General features: G+C 41.0%; 1 protein-coding gene across 2 annotated transcripts in view; it reads right to left on the reverse strand.

The window, feature by feature from the left end:
* Positions 1-18,314, reverse strand: part of LOC126174841 (protein pigeon) — a 483,403-nt gene that overhangs the window by 327,773 nt on the left and 137,316 nt on the right. For both annotated transcript variants that reach the window (XM_049921225.1, XM_049921224.1), the window contains exon 4: positions 14,019-14,249. In XM_049921225.1, the coding sequence (XP_049777182.1) occupies positions 14,019-14,249 (231 nt within the window). The remainder of the gene's footprint in view (positions 1-14,018; positions 14,250-18,314) is intronic.

The raw sequence follows: 18,314 nt of genomic DNA on the forward strand, positions 1-18,314 counted from the left end.
TCAACTCTCTCAAAGGTATAGTTTCGCACTGTTATTGAGGCCAACATGCTTTCCTTGTGTCCTTTTTTGGCAGCCTTGTATTTTGTTTCAGCTGACTGATATTTAATCCCCTGCTCCTGCTAGCCTGTTCAAGTTCTATGAATGTCTCTTCCATTGCCTTTCTTGCTGCAATGTCAATGTCATCTGCATAAGTAAGTATCTGCACTTTTTTTTGGAAGATTGTTGCCAGCTCAAATGGTACGCATCTTTCATCACCTTCTTCAATTACATCTACATTTACATTTATACTCCGCAAGCCACCCAACGATGTGTGGCGGAGGGCACTTTACGTGCCACTGTCATTACCTCCCTTTTCTGTTCCAGTCGCGTATGGTTCGCGGGAAGAACGACTGTCTGAAAGCCTCTGTGCACGCTCGAATCTCTCTAATTTTAAATTTGTGATCTCCTCGGGAGGTATAAGTAGGGGGAAGCAATATATTTGATACCTCATCCAGAAACGCACCCTCTCGAAACCTGGCGAGCAAGCTACACCGTGATGCAGAGCGCCTCTCTTGCAGAGTCTGCCACTTGAGTTTGATAAACATCTCCGTAACGCTATCACGGTTACCAAATAACCCTGTGACGAAACGCGCCGCTCTTCTTTGGATCTTCTCTATCTCCTCCGTCAACTCGATCTGGTACGGACCTCACACTGATGAGCAATACGCAAGTATAGGTCGAACGAGTGTTTTGTAAGCCACCTCCTTTGTTAGTGGACTACAATTTCTAAGGACTCTCCCAATGAATCTCAACCTGGTACCTGCCTTACCAACAATTAATTTTATATGATCATTCCACTTCAAATTGTTCTGCATGCATACTCCCAGATATTTTACAGATGTAACTGCTACCAGTGTTTGTTCCGCTATCATATAATCATACAATAAAGGATCATTCTTTCTATGTATTAGCAGTACATTACATTTGTCTATGTTAAGGGTCAGTTGCCACTCCCTGCACCAAGTGCCTATCCGCTGCAGATCTTCCTGCATTTCGCTACAATTTTTTAATGCTGCAACTTCTCTGTATACTACAGCATCATCCGCGAAAAGCCGCATGGAACTTCCGACACTATCTACTAGGTCATTTATATATATTGTGAAAAGCAATGGTCCCGTAACACTCCCCTGAGGCATGCTAGAGGTTACTTTAACGTCTGTAGACATCTCTCCATTGATAACAACACGCTGTGTTCTGTTTGCTAAAAACTCTTCAATCCAGCCACACAGCTGGTCTGATATTCCGTAGGCTCTTACTTTTTTTATCAGGCGACAGTGCGGAACTGTATCAAATGCCTTCCAGAAGTCAAGGAAAATAGCATCTGCCTGGGAGCCTGTATCTAATATTTTCTGGGTCTCATGAACAAATAAAGTGAGTTCGGTCTCACACGATTGCTGTTTCCGGAATCCATGTTGATTCCTACAGAGTAGATTCTGGGTTTCCAAAAACGACAAGATAGTCAAGCAAAAAACATGTTCTAAAATTCTACAACAGATCGACGTCAGAGATATAGATCTATAGTTTTGCGCATCTGCTCGACGACCCTTCTTGAAGACTGGGACTACCTGTGCTCTTTTCCAATCATTTGGAACCTTCTGTTCCTCTAGAGACTTGCGGGACACGGCTGTTAGAAGGGGGGCAAGTTCTTTCGCGTACTCTGTGTAGAATCGAACTGGTATCCCGTCAGGTCCAGTGGACTTTCCTCTGTTGAGTGATTCCAGTTGCTTTTCTATTCCTTGGACACTTATTTCGATGTCAGCCATTTTTTCATTTGTGCGAGGATTTAGAGAAGGAACTGCAGTGCAGTCTTCCTCTGTAAAACAGCTTTAGAAAAAAGGTATTTAGTATTTCAGCTTTACGCGTGTCATCCTCTGTTTCAATGCCACCATCATCCCGGAGTGTCTGGATATGCTGTTTCAAGCCACTTACTGATTTAACGTAAGACCAGAACTTCCTAGGATTTTCTGTCAAGTCGGTACATAGAATTTTACTTTCGAATTCACTGAACGCTTCACGCATAGCCCTCCTTACGCTAACTTTGACATCGTTTAGCTTCTGTTTGTCTGAGAGGTTTTGGCTGCGTTTAAACTTGGACTGAAGATCTCTTTGCTTTCGCAGTAGTTTCCTAACTTTGTTGTTGAACCATGGTGGGTTTTTCCCGTCCCTCACAGTTTTACTCGGCACGTACCTGTCTAAAATGCATTTTACGATTGCCTTGAACTTTTTCCATAAACACTCAACATTGTCAGTGTCGTTTTGATCTGTTAGGTAGTCTGAAATCTGCCTTCTATTACTCTTGCTAAACAGATAAACCTTCCTCCCTTTTTTTATATTCCTATTAACTTCCATATTCAAGGATGCCACAATGGCCTTATGATCACTGACTCCCTGTTCTGCACTTAGAGTCGAAAAGTTCGGATCTGTTTGTTATCAGTAGGTCCAAGATGTTATCTCCACGAGTCGGTTCTCTGTTTAATTGCTCGAAGTAATTTTCGGATAGTGCACTCAGTATAATGTCACTCGATGCTCTGTCCCTACCACCCGTCCTAAACCATCTGAGTGTCCCAGTCTATATCTGGTAAATTGAAATCTCCACCTAAGACTATAACATGCTGAGAAAATTTATGTGAAATGTATTCCAAATTTTCTCTCAGTTGTTCTGCCACTAATGCTGCTGAGTCGGGAGGACAGTAAAAGGAGCCAATTATTAACCTAGCTCGGTTGTTGAGTGTAAACTCCACCCATAATAATGCACAGGAACTATCTACTTCTACTTCACTACAGGATAAAGTACTACTGACAGCGACAAACACGCCACCACTGGTTGCATGCAATCTATCCTTTCTAAACACCGTCTGTGCCTTTGTACAAATTTCAGCAGAATTTATCTCTGGCTTCAGCCGGCTTTCTGTACCTATAATGATTTCAGCTTCAGTGCTTTCTATCAGCGCTTGAAGTTCCGGTACTTTACCAATGCAGCTTCGACAGTTTACAATTACAATACCGATTGCTGCTTGGTCCCCGCATGTTCTGACTTTGCCCCGCACCCTTTGAGGCTGTTGCCCTTTCTGTACTTGCCCGAGGCCATCTAACCTAAAAATCCACCCAGTCCAGGCCACACAACCCCTGCTACCCGCGTAGCCACTTGCTGCGTGTAATGGACTCTTGACCTATCCAGCGGAACCCAAAACCCCGCCACCCTATGGCGCAAGTCGAGAAATCTGCAGCCTACATGGTTGCAGAACTGTCTCAGCCTCTGATTCAGACCCTCCACTCTGCTCTGTACCAAAGGTCCGCAGTCAGTCCTGTCGACGATGCTGCAGATGATGAGCTCTGCTTTCATCCCGCTAGCGAGACTGGCAGTCTTCACCAAATCAGATAGCCGCCGGAAGCCAGAGAGGATTTCCTCCGATCCATAGTGACACACATCATTGGTGCCGACATGAGCAACCACCTGCAGATGGGTGCACCCTGTACCCTTCATGGCATCCGGAAGGACCCTTTCCACATCTGGAATGACTCCCCCCGGTATGCACATGGAGTGCACATTGGTTTTCTTCCCCTCTCTTGCTGCCATATCCCTAAGGGGCCCCATTACGCGCCTGACGTTGGAGCTCCAAACTACCAGTAAGCCCACCCTCTGCGACCGCCCGGATCTTGCAGACTGAGGGGCAACTTCTGGAACAGGACAAGCAGCCATGTCCAGCCAAAGATCAGTATCAGCCTGAGACAGAGACTAAACCGGTTCGTCAGACAAACTGGAGATGCCTTCCGTTCAGCCCTCCGGAATGTCTTTCGCCCCCTGCCACAACTTGAGACGACCTCCCACTCTACCACAGGTGAGGGATCGGCCTCAATGTGGGCAGTATCCCGGGCAGCCACAGTCGTAGTCCGATCAGGGGATGCGTGGGACGAGCTGGCCGTCCCTGACAAACCCCCATCCGGACCCCCACACTGATGCCCATTGGCAACAGCCTCAAGCTGTGTGACCGAAGCCAACACTGCCTGAAGCTGGGAGTGAAGGGATGCCAACTCAGCCTGCATCCGAACACAGCAGTTGCAGTCCCTATCCATGCTAGAAACTGTTGTGCAAAGAACGTCTGAACTAATCTACAGAGAGCACAAACAAATCGACACAAAATTTAAATGGTTATTAAAATACAAGATAGCCTAGTAAATGCAGTAATGCTGCTACTTGCGCACTGCTGACACACTGCTCGGTGGCAGAAGGAGACCACACGATTTTCACTATTCAGGTACTAAAACGCGATGCTACAACTCTCAAATTCTATTACGCCTGAAATTTATGAATTAAACAATGCAAGTACCAAAAACACGCAAAGAAATTAAGAATTAAACTAGGTAACAAATAAGTGAGCTAGGAGTATACGACTTGCTGCTGGCAGCTGCTTATCCAACGGCGGCAGGGCAGCATTAAAAAGGAGGCACCCCAGAACACCTCCTTGCTGTAGATCATTCTTTTATTTTATTTTATTTTTATTTTTGTAATATATATTTTATGTATCAGACATCACTCTTCTCATTCTTACGCTACTTCGTGTCTCACTCGTTGTCATTCTCACTGACCTTAGCAGTTTTCTAGAGGTCTCCAATTTAGCCAGGGCAGGATATAATTGCTCTCTATCTATACTATCACATGCATCTTTAAAGTCTATAAAGAGGTAATGCGTGCCAATCTCATATTTGATTATCTTCTGTATGATCTGATCTATAGTTGACTTTCCTGGTAGAAATGCACATTGATAGGCTCCCATTGCTCTCTCTGAATTATTGGGAGAAGATAGTTATGTAATGTGATGCCCACATAGTTATCACATTCTAACTTATCTCCCTCCTTGCATGTGCAGCATCGTATCTCTTCTTTCCATTGTATGTCTATTTTCTCCTCTTTCAATACTAAAGTAGCCACTCTTAAGAAGATCCTGCCCAGAATTCCACCATGACCTCAAGCAGCTTCTCAAGACCTTATGTCCACCCCAAAACCTGACTCATGAATTCATCTCCCTCCTCATACCATGAATCTCATGCACTGTAACCTTTTACCTACTCCCCAAAGTCAAAAACTCCGACCCCACAGGTCTCCCTGCTGGTCGTCCTATTGTGGCTGGGTATAATGCTCCCACAGAACAAACCTCTGCATTTGTTGATCAATATCCCCAAACTACAGTCTGTAATCTCTCACTCTACATTCAAGACACTGCTTACTTTCTTCACAGCCTCTCCACAGTTCTTGATCTGTCACCACCAAACTCCTATGGAACACTATCATTACCAGTATCCTCCTCATACTAAAACCATCACCTCTTTTTTAATCCTTCAAGTCAATTTCACTTTTCAAGGCGAAATCTACTAACAAATCCATGGTACTGCCATGGGCACTCACATAACACCTTTCAATGCCAACTTTCTTGTGGACTTTATGGACCTTCTGGAGGAATCTTGCCTATGTGGCCAACACATAAAACCTCTTACCCAGTTCGGATTCACTGACAAAATTTTCATTATCTGAACTCACAGTGAGGACAACTTTTACTCATTCCTTCATAATCTCAACACCTATTTCCACATCTGCTTCATCTGATCCTTCTCAGACTCATCAAGTCACCTTCCTTGATGTCAATCTCCACCTCTCAGATGGGTCGCTACATATGTACAGGGTTATTACAAATGATTGAAGCGATTTCACAGCTCTACAATAACTTTATTATTTGAGATATTTTCACATTGCTTTGCACACACATACAAAAACTCAAAAAGTTTTTTTAGGCATTCATAAATGTTCGATATGTGCCCCTTTAGTGATTCGGCAGACATCAAGCCGATAATCAAGTTCCTCCCACACTCGGCGCAGCATGTCCCCATCAATGAGTTCGAAAGCATCGTTGATGCGAGCTCGCAGTTCTGGCACGTTTCTTGGTAGAGGAGGTTTAAACACTGAATCTTTCACATAACCCCACAGAAAGAAATCACATGGGGTTAAGTCGGGAGAGCGTGGAGGCCATGACATGAATTGCTGATCATGATCTCCACCACGACCGATCCATCGGTTTTCCAATCTCCTGTTTAAGAAATGCCGAACATCATGATGGAAGTGCGGTGGAGCACCATCGTGTTGAAAGATGAAGTCGGCGCTGTCGGTCTCCAGTTGTGGCATGAGCCAATTTTCCAGCATGTCCAGATACACGTGTCTTGTAACGTTTTTTTCGCAGAAGAAAAAGGGGCCATAAACTTTAAACCGTGAGATTGCACAAAACACGTTAACTTTTGGTGAATTTTGAATTTGCTGCACAAATGCGTGAGGATTCTCTACCGCCCAGATTCGCACATTGTGTCTGTTCACTTCACCATTAAGAAAAAATGTTGCTTCATCACTGAAAACAAGTTTCGCACTGAACGCATCCTCTTCCATGAGCTGTTGCAACCGCGCTGAAAATTCAAAGCGTTTGACTTTGTCATCGGGTGTCAGGGCTTGTAGCAATTGTAAACGGTAAGGCTTCTGTTTTAGCCTTTTCCGTAAGATTTTCCAAACCATCGGCTGTGGTACGTTTAGCTCCCTGCTTGCTTTATTCGTCGACTTCCGCGGGCTATGCGTGAAACTTGCCCACACGCGTTCAACCGTTTCTTCGCTCACTGCAGGCCGACCCGTTGATTTCCCCTTACAGAGGCATCCAGAAGCTTTAAACTGCGAATACCATCGCCGAATGGAGTTAGCAGTTGGTGGATCTTTGTTGAACTTCGTCCTGAAGTGTCGTTGCACTGTTATGACTGACTGATGTGAGTGCATTTCAAGCACGACATACGCTTTCTCGGCTCCTGTCGCCATTTTGTCTCACTGCGCTCTCGAACGCACTGGCGGCAGAAACCTGAAGTGCGGCTTCAGCCGAACAAAACTTTATGAGTTTTTCTACGTATCTGTAGTGTGTCGTGACCATATGTCAATGAATGGAGCTACAGTGAATTTATGAAATCGCTTCAATCATTTGTAATAGCCCTGTATGTCCATATTAAGTGCACAAGCACCAGCAGTATCTCCAGTTCGCAGCTGTCACATGTTAGATGTTGAAAAGCCTCTGTGGGAGCCTTGTTATCTGAGGTTGTCACATATGCAGTGGAGTTGTTGAACAAACCTCTTATGCCATCTGCTCCTCTGACACTAGCAAACCTGTTAACCATCCACCAGCACTCCTGACCTGGAATAGCTAAACCACATCATCCATCATGGCTTTGACTACCTCTTGCCATGACCTGTGACCAAGGATATCCTACTCACATCTCTCAAAGTAGTGCTCCAGTGTCCACCTAACCTAAAGAATTTTCTTGGCCACCCCTGTTTCAATCCCACGCACAATCCTGTACACCATGGACTGTTCCCTTGTGCTTGGCCCAGACCAAGACCTGTTCCATACATCCACCCACCACCCCCAACCACAGCCCAGTCACAGCCATTTACAACCCAATAAAAGACAGGACTATGTGTGAAAGCAATAAGTACATAGAACTTTTTATTTCTACAATGGTTATTTTTCGACGTAATCACCATTTCTGTCAATGGATTTTTGTAGATGCTGTGGCAGTTTTTGTATGCCCATGTCATACCAACTCACCGCCAAGCTGTTCAGAAAGTTATGAACCCCTTCTTTCACCTCGTCGGAGCTGAATGACTTTCTGGCCAACTGTTCTTTTAACCTAGGGAACAGGTGATAGTCACTGGGCTCCAAGTCAGGACTATAGGGTGGGTGGGTGATTATGTTCCACTGAAACTGTTGCAGGAGAGCGACGGTTTGCCAAGTGATGTGTGGGCGAGCGTTGTCATGGAGAATTTGTATGCCCTTGCTCAAAATTCCTCTTCTGCATGAAGAATTCGACAGAGCACTGAAAGACCTAGGTCGAAACAAGGGCCCGGGAGTAGACAACATTCCAATAGAACTACTGATAGCCTTTGGAGAGCCAGCCCTGACGAAACTCTACCATCTGGTGAGCAAATTGTATGAGACAGGTGAAATACCCTCATACTTTAAGAAGAATATAATAATTCCAATCCCAAAGAAAGCAGGTGTTGACAGGTGTGAAAATTACCGAACTATCAGTTTAATAAGTCACAGCTGCAAAATACTAATGCGAATTCTTTACAGATGAATGGAAAAACTGGTAGAAGCCGACCTCCGGGAAGATCAGTTTGGATTCTGTAGAAATGTTGGAACACGTGAGGCAATACTGGCCCTACGACTTATCTTAGAAAGTAGATTAAGGAAAGGTAAACCTACGTTTCTTGCATTTGTAGACTTAGAGAAAACTTTTGACAATGTTCACTGGAATACTCTCTTTCAAATTCTAAAGGTGGCAGGGGTAAAATACAGGGAGCGAAAGGCTATTTATAATTTGTACAGAAACCAGATGGCAGTTATAAGAGTGGAGGGGCATGAAAGGAAGCAGTGGTTGGGAAGGGAGTGAGACAGGGTTGTTGCCTCTCCCCAATGTTATGCAATCTGTATATTGAGCAAACAGTAAAGGAAACAAAAGAAAAATTCGGAGCAGGAATTAAAATCCATTGAGAAGAAATAAAAACGTTGAGATTCACAGATGACATTGTAATTCTGTCAGAGACAGAAAAGGACTTGGAAGAGCAGTTGAACGGAATGGACATGTCTTGAAAGCAGGATATAAGATGAACATCAACAAAAGCAAAACGAGGATAATGGAATGTAGTTGAATTAAGTCGGGTGATGCCGAGGGAATTAGATTAGGAATTGAGACACTTAAAGCAGTAAAGGTGTTTTTTGCTATTTGGGAAGCAAAATAACTGATGATGGTCAAAGTAGAGAGGATATCAAATGTAGACTGGCAATGGCACGGAAAGCGTTTCTGAAGAAGAGAAATTTGTTAACATCGAGTATAGATTTAAGTGTCAGGAAGTCGTTTCTGGAAGTATTTGTATGGAGTGTAGCCAGTATGGAAGTGAAACATGGATGATAAACAGTTTGGACAAGAAGAGAGTAGAAGCTTTCGAAATGTGGTGCTACAGAAGAATGCTGAAGATTAGATGGGTAGGTAATGAGGAGGTATTGATAGGATTGGGGAGAAGAGGAGTTTGTAGCACAACTTGACAAGAAGAAGGGACCAGTTGGTAGGACATGTTCTGAGGCATCAGGGGATCACAAATTTAGCATTGGAGGGCAGCGTGGAGGGTAAAAATCGTAGAGGGAGACCAAGAGATGAATACACTAAGCAGATTCAGAAGGATATAGGTTGCAATAGGTACTGGGAGATGAAGAAACTTGCACAGGATAGGGTAGCATGGAGAGCTGCATCAAACCAGTCTCAGGACTGAAGACGACAACAACAACAACATATACAAACAAAGTCTCCGCCTATACAAATATTTGTCAGTTCATTTTTATCTTCCTTCTGTGGGGTATCTGAAATGTCTGTTGTCTTCTATACCTTTTGAAGCAGGATTGAATACTTTGGTCATGAATGTAATGAAAGCAGAAGTTGAAGTAATGAACAACAGTGGCAAATATTGTGCTTTGTTGTTTGATGAAATGTCTTTAGAAAGAGGGTTGTATTATAATGCAAGCAAAGAAGAAATTTCAGGGTTTCGAGATTTGGGGCATTTAGGGAGAGCAAATGTAAATGCAAATCATGCATTAGTTTTCATGGTTAGAGGCATACATAAAAGCTGGGAGGAGGTTGTTGCTTATTATTTCACTCACAACTCAGTTTCAGGTATCACTTTAAAAAGTCTTATTACCTGTGTCATAAGGTAATTGCAAGAAATAGGGGTAAAGGTAGTTTGTACAGTTTGTGACCAGGTTGCAACCAACCAGAGAGCACTTAAGGAACTCTGCTGTGAGAAATCTGCTGAGTCCAGTCCATTTCATTTTGTAGTCAGAGATGAACCTATTGCAGTCATTTATGATGTCCCACACCCATTAAAAAATACTAGAAATGCTCTGCTAGGAAATAAAATACAGTTTGGGTTTAAAAAAGAGGCCAGTTTTGAATATATTCACAGGGCTTTTCTTCTGGATCAGCAGAAGATGTTTAAGGCATTGCCAAAACTACATACGAATCATTTTGAATTAAAGGATTCTTTTACTAAAATGAAAGTCAAGGTAGCTGCAGCCCAGCTTAGTCACACAGTTGCTGCAGTTATTGAAACTTATGTGGCATTTAATATCTTACCTGCTGAGGCAATATACACTGCAGAATTTGTTGAAAAGATGGATTGTTTATTTGATTCACTGAACAGTTCAAATGGTTCAAATGGCTCTGAGCACTATGGGACTCAACTGCTGAGGTCATAAGTCCCCTAGAACTTAGAACTACTTAAACCTAACTAACCTAAGGACATCACACACATCCACGCCCGAGGCAGGATTCGAACCTGCGACCGTAGCGGTCACGCGGTTCCAAACTGTAGCGCCTAGAACCGCTTGACCATTACGGCTGGCCACTGAACAGTTCCTATTGTTATCCACAAGATGGCAAGTCTTATAAGTGTGCCCTCTCTGCAGAGTCCTCGCATATTGAAATGTGGTACAGTCTGTTAAAGGAAATGGAAAATTGGAAACTGTTGGAGCTAGGCACAGGGAGAGATAAGACAAATATGTTCAGTTTCATAAGTTGGTGGCAAACTACAATAAGGTCACTGATGTTCATTTGGAACAGATTTTTAAAAAAATGACTTTAATTTTTTAAGCATGAGTGCTTTCAATCAAGACCCAGTGGAGAATGTATTTTGTTGTGTGAGGCAGCATGGTGTTGCAAACACCAACCCAACTTGCTTTCAGTTTAAAGCAGCATTGAAAACAGTTATAGTCAATAACATTTCCTTACCTACAAAGTCACTAGGTAATTGTGAGGATGAGAGATGCATGCCATTAAGCAATTTAAGGCAATTTTTGGGAGCTAGTGATGACAACTTTCTTGACTCCACAACAGACCATTCCATTATGGATCAAAGTGCATTATATTGTGCCCTTGCTGATAATGCTGGTAGTGGTGGGGCTGATGTAAGAAATGACAGACAAGCACTAGCATATGTAGCTGGTTACACTTTACGAAAGACGGGTGTAACACCTGAGACCAACTGCAGTGACTGTAAAACAACTCTGTTCTCACCAACACCCACAGAGCATCATTTATTTACAAGTTTCAAAGAATATGATGCTTTAAACCCAAAATTATTGTATGCTAGTGACAGCTTAATGTCCTTTGTATCAAATGTTCATAGTCAGTTGTATGCATTCTCAGATAAATGTGGACACTAGGAACAATTGGAGAATACATTCTATTTACTGTTTAAGTTTCCAGAGGAAATAACATTTTGCAAGGCCCATTTTTCTGAACAGTGTATTTTAAGACAATGTGTACCTCTATTGATTTACAAGTATGTGAAAGATTGGAAACACACCATCAGTAATAAAAGACTTGATATTGTTAAAGACAAATTCAGTAAACGGTTTAAAGCTTTATAACAGTTAAAAGAAAATTTTTCTTGTGTGCTTGAGAAATAAAAAGTAAGTTTTGTTTTCATTTCACTGTTTTTATCCACCTTTCCTGCTTTTGGTACTTGGTATTGATGTTTTCTTTTTTGTGTTGAAGCATTTACAGTAGTAATATGTAGGGACCTTTTTAAGAAATTAATGGTCAGTAGTGCAAGTTTTTTGTTCATTAATTAATACTGTGATAAATATTTCTTAATTGAACCTCTTCAACTGCTGCTTATTCTCTTAATAATAGGCTTTTTTCTCTCCATTGATCCAGCAGCTTGTATGACGTAAAAATTATAACATTATTCAGGAATATTTGTAGTCCAGTTTAGCTGCTACAATGTTATTTTTCTTTTGCTTCAATTATTTACACCACAAGCTTGTTTCTTCTTACTCTCAGTTTTAAGTGTTGCATTTAGTTCTTATGAGCCATAAAACATGCTGGAGCTTTTACATGTTGATAGATACGAATATAAGCATGTCAATTTAAAAGTCTATTTTTGACGTCTGCGCCTGACAGTCATTGCTCCTATCACGTTTTCTTGTCTGTCAGACGCAAACGTCAAAAACAGACTGAAAATATTACTGAATAGGTTTCTCTCTGCTGTAGTACAGTGTGCTATAGCTGTGTTTCAATTATTTTACTATGATGCCAGCCAAAATAATTACATTGCACGCCCAGAAAAATAAGGTAATAGAATTAAAATAAAAATAAAAACCTACAACGTAAGTAAACTAGGGGGGGATGCAACCCGCAATGTTTTCATATTTTAGTTCATCTCCATACCACTTGATGTGCTGCTGTTGGTCTGTGTTTCCCACTTTTAACACAGGAGTTGCGTTTCTCTTTTTTCTTGTTCTGTGGATACAGCTAACAGACACGCTTCAAGTAGTGGGAAGCAAGAGAAGTTACTGCTCATGCGTGAGTCAACTGCACATGCGCCAGTTGGCAATTGGTCAAACGAACCTAATGTAGACAGTTGTGACATCACGCTCATAGAAAGTAGTTTATTGTTACGACGTATTACATAGTCTTTGCCCTATGGCCTTTGACAAATTTTGCTGTTCGCAGACACCTGTGCGTGCACGGTGTTTTGTTGTCGTAAATGACGTATTTCCTTTGCCAATGAATTTTTATTTGTTTTCCCTCTTGTTTATATTTTATTGCTGCAGTATCAATCTCCAGTAGCAGGATACAGTAACATTCTTTGCTAGAGAATCAATTCTTACCAGTCAATATTACAAAAATTTAACTAAAAATTAAAATAATGAAAAATTCCCGGGTTTTTCCCAGTTTTCTCCCAGATGAAAAATTTCCCGGGTTTTTCTTGGATTTCCCGGTTGTCCCAGGTTGTATACACCCTGTATGTAATAAGTCCATGTGCAGCAATCACCATGTTCACTCGCTTATTAATCACCATGTAGTCTTTCCTCTTTGTGAACTTTTGTATCAAAAATCATTCTACGAGTAACTTCCATTCCAATTGTAATTTTGTGTCAATAATGTGGACAACTATTTATTTCTGTCAGTGATCAGAAAGTTTACTGTGTTCAATGACTGTGGTATCAGAAACGAACCCTGTGATATTTGGCCGTCAGGTGTGAAAAATTTTGTTACTGTCATATTGATTTGTAAGTTATTGAGAGTATCTGTTTGTGATTAACATTCTATGTAAGATATGAGATTGATCAGCATGTTGCCATCAGTGATAATAAATGGAAACATGTCAAATTAACTAAATACTGTGTTGAGTACATTATTTGAGAATCTGCCATAAACCTAAATTTTAGTAATACAACACATAGCCATCAACTAACTATGACTGTAAACACAAAAGGACAGGTAAGTTACATTTCAAATCCTCTACCTGTCTTGCACTCTGGTTCTCTTGGTAAGTGGTACATCACATAATCAAAGATCTAGATTGTATCCCAGTCAGTCCTAGGATTTCTTCTAACACTTACTGATTCTCTAGCATCCGGAAACATATAAAAAAACAAGCTGAGCCTTCATTTGGAGTTCATGCTCAGTAAACCACTGTGGAGTTTAAAAAATGTTGAGTTGATAACAGTTTTACTTTAATCCTGAAAGAAGAAGAAGAAGCTGTGCTATTTGATAGTACTATTTCCAGTTCCTGAACTTTCTTCACACCAATGTACATTTGCAGTACAAAAGTGAAAGTTATTTGGTAATTCATAACAGAAAATGCATACCTGAAAATGAAATGTTTGAATATGGGAACATAACTATCATATTGTGATGAATGTTGGTAGACTCTACATGCATTTCCTAAAAGTAATACAATGTGAAGAAGATAAATCCTTTTTAATAAGATTAACAAAACAATTTTGTAACCTTTGCTTTAGAACGCACTATCTCACAATAAATCATGCCAGATAATCACTTCATTTGATTTTTTGTTGTAAACTTAAGAGTAATTTGCAACAGAAGGCAAAACTTACAATCCTGATGGATAAGCATCAGTAGTTTTTCAGGTGCTGTAGCTCCCTTTTTTCGATATAAAAATTGTACCATTGTCTGATGAGTATCTTCTCTGCCTATTGCTTTTGGATAGCGTTCTTCATCCTCTGAAATTTCCACAAGGAATGGTTCATATAATTCTGAAACCTCATTTCCACCATCTGGTTCAGCAATATCAGCAGATGCAGGAACTTTCTTTTTTATGACATAACCTGCATCAAAGAAAATATACATCTTTAAACTAATATAGTCGATTATTTTACCAATATTGGGGTATCTAATAATGTACTACAGATTCTAAAATGAAGGAGAACTGACAGGTATGTACAGCAGGTAAAGTAGGGAATTAGTAGAAATAGTTAGAACAGGCTATATCTATGTGCTGCTTAGCTAGAGGTAATTCACAGATGGGGATCATTCAAATTTATCTGTAAAATTACCTAGTTAGATACATTTTCATGCAGCACCCACAAGTCACAGCTGTGGGCCACTAAGAAACTGACTTTTCACTAATATAAATCATGAGAGACAGAAGAAAATGTTTATCTTTTAAATAAGATGTAATAATTAGGTAAAACAAGTCTTTAATTTTTAAATTATAAAATTTTTGTATCATTTAATGCCAATGTCTGGCAAAGAGATATGATATGATCTTCCAGTCAGCTTGAAGTATCAGGCCAGGCTTAAGTGTAAGGAATAAGAAAATCAGTTGCACCAACTTTCTTCAATGGCAGCTGAGCAATTCCACAGATGCACAGAGGAGGTCACTATGCGCTGAGTGGTTGGAACCAGATCCCCTCCCTCCCCCCCCCCCCCCTCTCTCTCTCTCTTTCTGTATTTATTCAAGTATAAAATGACCCCCTTTCATCAAGAGGCTCCTTGACAAAAACCATCTGACTAATCAAAATTAGAAACTATTTTATTGACATATAATATCTGCCTAAAAAAGTTAACAGTACGCATTTTCTTAACTTATGCCATTGATTGCTACATTTTCATAATACAAGGAGAAATAAAATAAACAAAAAGAAATTGTTTAACATTAATTTTTAGCTTTACTTTCTGTTTTGCTTACTATGTAAAGCCAGGCATTTGTGATATCACTACTTTTAATCATCATCATCGTCATCATTGTAATAACGCAGCTGAAACTGCTGCAAGTGAGATTAACAGCAATGAAATTTATTATCTCAGTTATCACATATACTGGGCTATTTCTTCTGAAATGGAGTGATTTCCAAGAGGGAGGTTAGGGTGGGACCTAATAGCAAACGTTAAATAAAATGTGTGTCAACGGAATTTTTAATCTTGGTTGTCACAAATGTTTGGCTGTTTTGTTTGTAAAACAAAGTGGATTTTGCATCTACATTTACATGGTAATGTGATAATATTACTTTGTCTCTTGCTTCCACACCGTCTGTCCACTGCTGGCTCAGTAGCTGTGTAGAACCAGCAGCGGACACACAACCTTTCCTCCACATCATACCTCATGTTGAGTGTTGATAACACTGTTGCACAAAATACATATATGTAACACTGGCCCGTATCTAGACTTTTACCATCTCCTGCACAAATGTACACCACTGCAGAGTATTTGCCCAATCTTAAAATCAATGCAATTCCAATTACAAACGGATTCATGAAAAATGCAGTTTAAACATGACAGATATTAATAAAACTAAACTACGCAGTGTGAATTCGCATGGTTGGCAGTACGATGAAATTTACTTTCTGTTCACCATTCCCCTCCTCACATTTGTTCTAGTTTTCAGCCAAGCTGGTGTCACTGTAATTGTATATGTTGAAAGACACCTACATTAATCTATTACGCAAAGTAATAATATTGACCTTAGCAATGACAGTTTAAAATACACTCATGCTCATAAATTAAGGATAATGCTGATACATGGCGAAACAACACTCTGATGGGCAGTCTGCAGGTTTAAATCACCTCAGGGTATGACCATGCGGTGCATTTGACCTGCGGTCGTTGCATGGTGGCGCTGGCAGCAGTCCACATATGCAGAGGTGTGTTGGTGCATGTCAGCGTACGGTGCAGAGAGTAAGTGTGCAGGCGTTTACAGACGATCTAATGGTGACTGTGTGTTGAAAATGGCTGAAAGAAAATGTTGATGACGTTATGAGAGGCAGAATACTAGGGTGACTGGAGGCTGGTCAAACACAGCAGGTCGTAGCACGGGCCCTCCATGTGCCACAAAGTGTGATCTCAAGATTATTGCAATGATTCCAGCAGACAGGATACGTGTCCCGGCACTACAGTACGGGACGACCACAGTGTACAACACCACAAGAAGACCGATATCTCACCACCACTGCCTGCAGACGGCCACGGAGTACTTCAGGTAGCCTTGCTCGGGACCTTACCACAGTCACTGGAACAGTTGTCTCCAGATACACAGTCTACTTATGACTGAACAGACATGGTTTATTCGTCTGGAGACCTGAAAGGTGCATTCCACTGACCCCTGGTCACAGGAGATCCCATAGAGCCTGGTGTCAAGAACACAGTATATGGTCATTGGAACAGTGGACCCAGGTTATGTTCACGGACGAGTCCAGGTATAGTCTGAACAGTGATTCTCACCGGGATTCATCTGGCGTGAACCAGGAACCAGATACCAACCCCTTAATGTCCTCGAAAGGGACCTGTATGGAGGTCGTGGTTTGATGGTGTGGGGTGGGATTATGATTGGTGCACGTACACCCATGCATGTCTTTGACAGAGGTAACAGGTCAGGTGTATCGGGACATCATTTTGCACCAGTATGTCCTCCTTTTCAGGGGTGCAGTGGGTCTCACCTTCCTCCTGATGGATGATAACGCACGACCCCACCGAGCTGCCATCATGGAGGAGTACCTTGAAACAGAATATATCAGGCGAATGGAATGGCCTGCCTGTTCTCCAGACCTAAACTCCATTGAGCACGTCTGGGATGCTCTCGGTCAATGTATTGCTGAATGTCTTCAAACCCCTATGACACTTCAGGAGCTCCGACAGTCCCTGGTGCAAGAATGGGGGGACTATACCCCAGCAGCTGCTCGACCACCTGATCCAGAGTGTGCCAACCCATTGTGTGGCCTGTGGATGTGTGCATGGTGATCATATCCCATGTTGATGTCAGGGTACATGCACACGAAACAGTGGCGTTTTGTAGCATATGTGTTTCGGTATGGTTTTATCCACTTATCACCAATACCATGGAATTATAGATCTGTGTCATGTGTGTTTCCTATGTGAATATGCTATTAGTACCAGTTTCGTGTAATGCCACGTTGTGTGGCAACACATTCTGCAATTATCCTTAATTTACGAGCGTGAGTATAGTTTAATTTGTGAATATAAGACAAACCCGAATTTCTCAAATGACAAAACACACACACACAAAATATACATCACTTCATCACAGTACTTAGTTTTTAAGAGCTTTATAAAGGTAACTGCTTAGAGTCATTAAGATATCAGAAGTAAAGCACCTTGGTCCTTCAGCTGTACACATACAACTATATTTCTCAACCAGTTTCATTTATTACAAGCGTTATCACTAGAGAAAAGCTATACAGTGAAAAATCAAAATTATGTTAACATCAATTAGTATGTGATCATCTGTTCCATATAAATAAATGCCATGATGAAGTGTTTACAAACAATAAAAATGGCTTCACTGTGATCCATATAGATAGTGACTTTATTTTTTGTCTTGTCTGTTAAGTGTGTGTGATAATGAATCAACCAACTCAAAATACATGACAGAAAATTAAAATGATTTTAAATTGAGCTAAATATTTCAGCATTCATTTATCATCTACACCCTAATAAGAAAGATAACATTAATGAATGACAGAAGTTTCATAATTTTGCGACAAATAGGTTCTTGTGAAAAATGAATTTATAAACTGAACTCATATCATGCATTACCATAATGCAACTCACACACACAACCACAGCCTCTGGCTGCCAGACTGTGGTCATGTGTGTGTGAGTTGCATTTGCATGACTTTGTGTGTCTGTGTTGTCTAATTCCATCAAAGGCCTTTTTGGCTGAAAGCTTACTTGCTTGACAGTCTTTTTGTTGTGGCTATCTACAACTCAGCATCTCCACTACATTGTGAGTAGTAATCTAATCTTTTCATAACATTGTCTTTATGTCATCCTGGATTTTTTGTTGTTTGATACAGTATCATAATATTTTTTAATCGACAAGGCACAGGCATTAAATGTTCTTAATGCATTTGTCATTTGAATTCTTAAAATCCAA

Source organism: Schistocerca cancellata, chromosome 3, assembly GCF_023864275.1.
Source record: "Schistocerca cancellata isolate TAMUIC-IGC-003103 chromosome 3, iqSchCanc2.1, whole genome shotgun sequence".
Lineage (NCBI taxonomy): Eukaryota > Metazoa > Arthropoda > Insecta > Orthoptera > Acrididae > Schistocerca > Schistocerca cancellata.